This window comes from Pollachius pollachius (genome assembly GCF_949987615.1).
Source record: "Pollachius pollachius genome assembly, chromosome: 1".
NCBI lineage: Eukaryota > Metazoa > Chordata > Actinopteri > Gadiformes > Gadidae > Pollachius > Pollachius pollachius.
This window is the reverse complement of record NC_136934.1, coordinates 8,784,353-8,793,365: the sequence shown is the minus strand read 5'-3', so window position 1 is coordinate 8,793,365 and position 9,013 is coordinate 8,784,353. Positions and strand designations below refer to the sequence as shown.

The 9,013-nt window shown below is 45.5% G+C and overlaps 1 protein-coding gene across 8 annotated transcripts in view; it reads left to right on the top strand.

Moving 5' to 3' along the window:
• Positions 1 to 9,013, top strand: part of fbrsl1 (fibrosin-like 1) — a 250,091-nt gene that overhangs the window by 156,527 nt on the left and 84,551 nt on the right. For 7 of the 8 annotated variants that reach the window (XM_079746814.1, XM_079746817.1, XM_079746819.1 and 4 more), the window contains one exon: positions 1,937 to 1,966. The exons of the other annotated variant lie outside the window; for it this stretch is intronic. In XM_079746814.1, the coding sequence (XP_079602940.1) occupies positions 1,937 to 1,966 (30 nt within the window). The remainder of the gene's footprint in view (positions 1 to 1,936; positions 1,967 to 9,013) is intronic. 8 annotated transcript variants of the gene reach the window in all.

The window sequence follows — 9,013 nt, the reverse complement described above, 5'->3', positions numbered from 1 at the left end:
AGCCCCCAGGCATGTGTTTAAGCTCTCCTTGGAACAGCAACACAAAGCCAGAGAATAGGGCACTACTGGAGGACAGGAGGGTGGTCTTAAGACCCCTGGAAGCACGGAGTTCCTTTGCAAACAAGTAGATAGCATTCTGTGTGTGTGTGTGTGTGTGTGTGTGTGTGTGTGTGTGTGTGTGTGTGTGTGTGTGTGTGTGTGTGTGTGTGTGTGTGTGTGTGTGCACGTGTTCAACCTCAGAGAACAGATCGTAGCCATTGAGCCATTGTCCTGATTGCTCTCGTTACTTAATTATACATTTGGACCAACCGCACTCCTAACAAAGAGTCGCAATGCTGCCATGGACCCAGAACCCCCCCCTTCCCCCCCCCCCCCCCCAACCCCTCTCAACCCACCCAGCACATACACACACATACACACACACACACACACTGACACACAAGACCCACCTCCCAAACTCTCCTCCACATTGTGAAGCAGCCCTGAAAGGGAGTTAAACAAAATAGAGAGGGTCCACTTAAACATGTTGCCACAAAGACTTCATTGACTGATTGGAAGCATTCCCCCCCCCCCCCCTGAACAGGAGCCCTAACCCCCCTTGTCACTCTGGGGGTCCCTTCCCTCCCTTCACTCTCTTCCCTCCACATGGCTCCTGCTGTGAGGGCCAATACAGCTCCGCCCACACCACAGTTCAATCCATTTCCCCTTGGTCTGTATTGTCCAGACATGCTAGCCAATACAGTGTGAACCACAGGTCCAAAATAATAACAGGGGTCAGAGTACTCTAGAAGTCAATTTGTTGGGCCGGTCGAAAGATTGAGGGTTTAAAGCCATCTCACTGCAGTCTACCTGTAGGCATCTTTAAGCAAGAAGCCTGAATGCGTTGCTGCTGCTTCTTAGAGAAAAAAATTTAACAGAGGTGTTTTTATTGTAGGTTGCTTTGGATAAAAAAAGTCTGTCACACTATACATCAAGGGTACATTAATTAACCATTTAGTAACATTAGTTAATGCCAAAATAAGCATTATTATAATTATAGAGCATAGAGGTCAGGGTTAGTGTGTTAGTGTTAGGGTTAGGGCAATGTCTTAGTTGACATGAATACCATTAGAAAATATTAACATATTAATTTAGTTAATGGTTATTGCTGCATTTATTTATGTTAATTAATGACTAATGAACTAATGTAAAAGATAATACCGCATCATCCGTTTCAGAGCTTTAAACCAGCGAAAAAATGCATTTAAGAACGTAACATTCCACAAAATCCTTATTTGTCCGCGCTCAATAGAGGAATGAATCTTTTTTTCAGGTCTCTGGTCCAACCTGTTTTACTTCAGAATGAAAGCCTTATTTCCCATTCATTCAGTTCAGCAGTACCTGCAAAGAAAAAATATTAGTTTGTCATGAGACACATTTTAAATACCTGGCTGAATAGCCCGCTCAGAGGGTCCTTGGGCCGTAATTGTCTGCTCTGGCGGTTCTCTGAGCAGGGCTGACTGACAAGCGACGGCTGAAAGGAAAAGTGATTGAGCGGCCTCTTAATGGCGCACCGTTGGAATTATTTGTTTTCAGTCTTTTTTCCGAGTCACAGCTTTGAATTTACTAAAGGAAAAACCACAGAATAGAATTATTGTGGTGCTGCCACGGCACTTTGAAACTCGGGAGGAAAAAAACTCTTTCAGTCTATCAGAATCCACCCCTCGCCCCCACCACCGCCACCACCGCCACCACCACCACCACCAACACCGCCTCTTTTGTTATTATTACTGAAAGCTGTCAGAAGAGAAGGTGAAGTTTTGCGCAAAAATAACATGTGCTCTGTGAGATGCTATGGGAGGGGTCGATAGGGGGGTGAAGGGGGGGGGGGGGGGTGAGCAGGGGCACATGAATGATTCCTCATATCCCCTCCCTGTCTCTCTGTTTTGTCTTGCAGTGTGACAGCGAGAGTGACGTTGATGACAAGGTAAGACGCCCCTTCTGTTCTGTTTATTTGCCTGCGAACACATGAAACGCCGCTCGCAAATAACAAACCCGAGCGCTCGTCAGAAAGGTGGAAGCTGGGCACGGGGGTCGACGCTAGCGAGGAACGACGAGACGCGATGAGACAAACGCCCGGCCCTGTCACTGTTCATCATTTGCAGGTCACAACGTTAATGACACTGACAAGAAAGATGCAGTCTACAAAGTATTTTGTTTTGAAGCAATATTGCTCTTAAGATGTTTTTTTTCTTTCGAGCCAGTGGATATATATAGTTAAAATGTAAGTGTGGTGATTAAATCTATATTTACCGCATTATGGTTTAATTTGGAATTTCAAAGTACATTCCTGAATACAAATGCGCTGTTTATGGGTGTCATTATACAACAGAAAGCTATCAGTCGAGGCTACTTTTTCCACGTGAAATTCAATTACTCCGTAATAGCTGTGGTGCCATCCGTCGTTATCCATCAGACCGCTTGACAGATGTATCGGTCGTACCAATTTGATTACCGTGTTTCCGTGTTTATCGCGAGTCTCAAAGGTGGTTGGCTGACGACAGCCACCCGATTACCAGATGAAGCGCCTATGGGAAGCCTCACGCAGTTTAATTCCCCCCAACAATTTACCAATTACGTCCTGTAAATGAATGAGATAGCATGGCTAATCTCCTGTAAGCTTAGCTCCCAGTTCTGTGGAAATGTCTCCAGCGCTCCCCATAAATAATACATTGATAGCAGCACCCCAATTTGCATTAACTGGAGCCTGGCAAGTCAATAGGCTTTTATCTCTTCATTGAGGCGGAAGAGGAGGATGACTGGTGGTTGACATGACTTGCAGGGCTGTCACTCTCCATACCGCTGAATGACATCACAGCGGGGGGACGGGCGGAGTGAGGGGAGGGGGGGGGGAGAGAGGAAGGAACAAACAAAGGAACGATGGAGAAATGGAACGAAGGATCACACAAAGGAAGAAAGGATGGAAGGATGCTTGGAAGGAAGGAATGGTGGAAAGAAAGTTGGATGGAGGGAGGGAGGGATGGATGTGGTAAGGAATGAATCACAGACAGAAATAATAAGGTAGTCCATTCCCTGAAGCGCAACTAACCTCATGCGTCAGCGTATGAATGGGTGAATGTGATGAAATAATTTAAAACGATTTGCGAGGCCCCTGGTCTGAAAAGCGCAATATAAATATAGTCCTTTAGCTGTTTATGTTATCAACCCTGGGTCCGTATCCAGTTCTTGCTGGTTGTTTTTCTTGTTGATCGCTTGTTTGGAGATTGTTCTGGTCCAAAGGTAAGTACAGAGAGCACTTCCCTTCACCAAGGCCACTGTTGATGTTGATGGACCTGTGTCTTCAATCAAAGCCATATTAGGAAGAACATCTCTGATGACTTGACAAACGTAATCCTTCCAAGATGACCTATGGAAAGAATAACAACCACTCATCGTCATGTATGCGCACAATATATTCACTGTTCTGCTTTCTGGAAGTTAGCCACGGAAAGGTCATTGCCTTCCTGTGTTTTGACAGGAATGCAAGAAGTATGACATGCGTGGGGGAACTAAGGGTGTTTTTATTTCTTCCTTAGCACCTTAAGTACGTATCACCATAATGATGGCGACGACAATGAGAGAAAAATCTGTCACAGCTGGAAGAAAATTTAAATTTTCCTTTCCGTATGGACAAACAGTGTCATTTGTAATTGCCTCCTCTCTGCGCCGTTAATTTGCAGCTAAAATTTCCTCTGAAAACAGGTGCCAGCTCCTTCTGTCTCCAACCAAAACAAAGGCTGCTTCTGTGTGATATTACCAGTTACCTGCAGCTACACTGACAGGAACCTAGGGATGAACTCGGTTCAAATGTTCTCCTCACCCGTGGGCCCTCAGGGTGCAATCATCCACAGGGAAATTAGATGTCCCGGGCAGGACAGGACATGGACCATGTCAAGGTCAGAGGAAAAGGTAATCCTTAAGAATAAACTATATATAGATGTGCAAATAGATAGATAGCATCTTCGTTGATGTGATACAAACTCTTTTATTCTGAAGTACTTTGTATCCGTTTAATCAAGTATTAGTGTTTCTCTGTGAAGTCCTGGTTTATGTGCCGTTTATGTTAGATTCATTATTTTTGATTTATAAAGAAAGCCACCTGTCTGGTTTGACCTCACCATCGTAAAATACGCTAGCTTCTCTAATGACTGCCCCTTGAAGAAACCTTGTGGGTAGAACGCGTCCTTCCTGACATTCATCTTCTTCTGTCTCTGAGTTATGTCTTAACTGAAGCAAGCATCGGCCTTGCTTCTGAGAAACCAATGCTAAATTAGAAGTGCATGAAGAGAGACTCACCACATGCTGGGGAAATTGCCTCCACAACAGGGGGACTCTGTGTACACAAAGGTTTGTTTCAGGCCTCGTGGTGGAATATGAACATCATTAATTTAAATGTCATCAAAACTGTCATTTATTTGTTGCGGGGACTATCTGTTGATGAACTACATCCCCCATCACCACCAACCCGCCCTCCAAACATGTGTTGGCCATTAGCTCACAGAAGCATCTGTTCTTGTGCAATGCTGATATCTGAATTAGCGTGATGTCACAAGGACAATATTAGATATAATTGGGCAACAAATGTGTTGCCAAACGTGTCAGACTAATGAGATTCTTATGTCTCATGAGACTATGTTTGACGTACTACACAAACTGCCTTGGATTATGTATTTCTTTTGCGACAATTAATGAAATTACAAGCGGCGGTGGGTTGATCTTCATAAGAACCGCATGCATCCGTCCACCATAAACACAGCCTTGTTTTTGGACCACGACCACCACAACCCGTCTCCCGTCAGCCACAAACCCCAGGACCTTCTGACACCGTCTGCCTGAGGCACTTCATGACAAGATGGTCATTTTCTTTTACTGGAGAGGAAAATAGAGAGCAAAAGTGTGTCTGTGTCTCTGTTTGCTCAAGTGTAATACCATCTCCATTACCCCACCTCACTCTGCAGCTCCTCCAGTTTCACTCCTACTGTGTTTTGCAAATAACACCGTGGCTGTCTGGGTCCTAGATTGTTAGCGTCTTCGGCTAACGTACCTCTCCTTGTGTGTGTGTGGGTGGGTGCTTGGGTGTGTGTGTGTGTGTGTGTGTGTGTGTGTGTGTGTGTGTGTGGGTGTGGGTGTGGGGGCCGAGTTATCACCAAAACTCTTCTGGTCAGGTGGGCAGCCATGCACTGAGGCTGTCATGACTCCAGCAGTTCAGGGACTTGCTAATCCTGATTGGTCCCCAGTTTTTTTCTCGGGGGCTACTCTGGGCCGAATATTCACAATATTATCTTCAGATAATTCTTAAGATGTTTCTTAAAAACACATTCTACAAATTTTCTTCAAATAGTACAACACAGAAATTCTATTCATTCTTACGTTTTCTCTTGTTCAAACATTCTTAGCTTATCATTTGGTTCTTAAGAGTCCTTTGTGATCAGGGTCTAAAAAATACCCTTTTTACTATGCCTGTGGTTTACACTCATCCGCCAGGACAGCGCACGGTCCGTTTGATTGACACTTTAATTCCTCCCCCCCGCCCCTTATCTCATTGCGGTGTGCCATGTGAATTCCGTATTTCGACGCGCCGCGGCGTCTCTCCCCCGGTTTATCGGCAATAACTTGTCTGCTAGTGCTGTGCTGCTGTCGTCCCAGGTGATGTATCAACCCAGGGATAGGGAGGTGGGGGCGGTAGAGAGGGTGGGTGATGGTCGAGGGCTGGCGAGGCATCTCTGGTGGGGGTGGGGGGGGGATTCTCCCATCCCCCAATGTCACTGTACACCTGCAGCCAAAGGATATGATCTCATGTAAATGATAGTTATGTGGTCGCTATTTTTAAAAGATTCTTCACAGGCATAGCATAGACAAGCCCTGTGGGAACCCTAGCCTTAACCCTGGCAGGGGTGATGCCGTGCTCTGTCAGCGGAGCTAGTCAGGACCTAAGGTTTATTATCACTGACTTCCCATCGTTTGTTGATCCCTCCTAGTGGTTTTATCTCTCCCTTACTGGCTTGCTCACTCAACGCTGTCTTGAGTACTTGTTTCTCGGTTGTATTCCCTGCATTTTGTGACGGCTCTGGATATCGTGCTGACCCAACACCGGGCCAGATTGGGCTCAGATCCCCAGCTGTTCAGAAGGCCATTAGTTGCTGCTCTATGCATTCTGACATCCGGTACCGGGTCCATCTCCACACCACCCTATATCCCTGCCTCAACAGTCTCAGCGGCCCCCCTTACCAGGCTACTCTCACACCTCATAACAGGTTTCTCCTTTATGGGAGAAGGGAGGAGGCCGAGAACAGGGACGGCTTAATGTTTTAAGGCAAGTGATCATCCGTCCTCATCTCCTTAATGACATCAGATGAGGGGCACCTGCAGAAAGGGATGAGGCAGCACAACGCATTGCCTCCTCCTTTTATCTCAAACCAATTTCTCACACACACAAACAAAACCGCACACACACACACACACACACACACACACACACTCACACTCATACCCTCGCCGCCAGCAGTACAAAGTGGTTCAGGAAGAAAAGGAGACCGGAGTTGACTGGTTACATTCTGTTCCCCACAGGCACTGGGAGATTCAAACTGACAAGACCAACACACACCTTATTATGGAGATTGTTGTTGTTTTTTTCTCCGCACCATCGTTCTCCCTCCCTACAGCTCTCTCCAGCACTGCTCCGCCATTATTCAGCTGTTGTTGTCGCTATCATCACAGTGTTTTCTTGTGTAGCACATATTAATATTTGGCTACATATTTGGGTTGTGTTTATTGACCACTTTTGGGCCAAAAACAAAATCAACAATTGAATCAATTGTGTTGTTCTGCATTCCTGTTGAAAGCTTTGTGTGTGTGTGTGTGTGTGTGTGTGTGTGTGTGTGTGTGTGTGTGTGTGTGTGTGTATGTGTGTGTGTGTGTGTGTGTGTGTGTGTGTGTGTGTGTGCGTGAATATCTGTGTTTGTGTGTGTGTTTGGGTGTGTCTGTATCTGTGTGTGTGTGTGTGTGTGTGTGTGTGTTTCTGCACAAGTGTGTGTATGTATGTGCATCTGAATGGGGCGAATTGCGAGGACTGTGTGTGATAGTATCTGCTCTCGTTGGTTTTCATTAAAGCGTATCTGGAAGCACTTACCTAACTTGAATTTATATTGAACCCTTTGTAACATTCTCTCATCTCGGGATGGCTCGTCATCATGTGCTTGCGGTTGTTTTTTTCTTCCCCTGGTTGTTAAGGGGTACATCTGTTGCACATTTAGTGTGTAAGTATGTGGTGATCTAGGAGCACATTAAGATATGTCACTGAATTGAAAAAAGTGGTTCTTAATCTTTTTGCAGTATGACACATACGGCTACAGAAAGCAACCGTGTGTGTGAGTATGTGTGTTTGAATGCACGTATAATTGTGTGTGTTTGTGTACATTGCCTTTTTGTGTTTGTGTGCGAGCGTCTGTCCTTGTGCGTGTAGGTGCGAATGGTTGTGTGTGTGTGTGTGTGTGTGCGTGCGTGTTAATACTTCACAAGAAGTCAACATGGTGTTGTTCAAGGTGTTGGGTAGGGTACAGAGGCGAGCTTTAGTGCGGGGTGTTTTTGAACGAGAGCCGTGATGACAGCAGCGCTAGCAGCCTCTCCAGGCCGGCCAGATGACATCAGCAAACATGGCTAGCCTGTCGCTAGCTATGCGTGTCATGCCGGGGCATTACCGACATAGCAGACGTCACCGCTGTGGCATTCGGTAGCCGGCTCCTGATCATCGCATCGACGTTCATCAGGGATGAAAATAGAAAGATTTGTGGCCAACAAAGCGATGAAAGGCTCATCTCGGGGCTAGTGGAGGTTTGCGACATAACAACACGGTACTAGACTGTAATCTTTCCACTTCATTCGCGGAGCCCTTTTAGCTTGGACAGGAATTGTTGGGCTTGGCATAGAATTATTAGTTGCTTTGTTTTGTTTGAAATCGCAGCCCCCCTCTGCTCCTCTTTCACTTCCTTTAACACAGCAACAGTGCACCGCAAACACTCCGGAGGAATAAAAACTATTCGGACATGCCTGGCAGCATGTGATCAGAGTTATAGTGGAAATTATCGCCGCTTGGACCCGTGCCAGGACTCTGTATTTGTTTCTCGACAGGCCTCTCTGACCTTATGTTTTTTAGATGTGGTATCCTTCAAACGCGTCTTTCCCCACCTGTGAGCCAGCCGCCTGGAGGTAATAGCCGGGGGAATGGTCTGTAAAGGGCCCGGCGATACGGACTGTTTGACGATTTTCTGCTTGAGGTCTGGTCAGTTGTGTTGACACGGCGGGGAGAGATTACGGCAGTGCCTGGCTTCACCCCCTCCATGCTGGTCACCCACCATGACAACCCATGTTATTATCAACACAAGGGGGCTTTCACAGTAATACCACATTGTTGAATGGCACAGTTTTGGTTTTATACTTATCTGTATACTGAATTGTTTGTAGAAGTTTCTGCCAAGCCGACAAGCGAAAGTGGTACAAAGTTAGATTTTCTCTGATTCTTTGTACGATCTTACGTTCTTGATGTTTCGTAGTAAATCAAATTATTTGGAGATTAGTTTAGACCCATGGCTTTATATAACCGATTTGTCGATTGTACAGATAATAGATTGTAGCATGACCTTAACGTATTGATTTTGATTGCATGAATTAAAGGGAGATCTTAGCCTTTAATACACAAAATGCCTTAACTAGGTAATGTGTTACATTTTCTTCATGTTATAAGTTCCTTGAAGCGCGACTAGGGTGGAAAACATTCATCAGGGTGGAGTCAATGAGTTTTTGTTTAAAAAAACGGCCATGCAGCCAACTCACTGACTATCAAAAGGCCTGTGTTTGAATAACAATCCAAGTACTATATACATTTTTCCACATGAGTAATAAACCTAAAATGGGCTCCACATTGAGCACAGATGTTATCTGCAGGGCAAGAGACCAAATAAAAGACACACAAGTATTT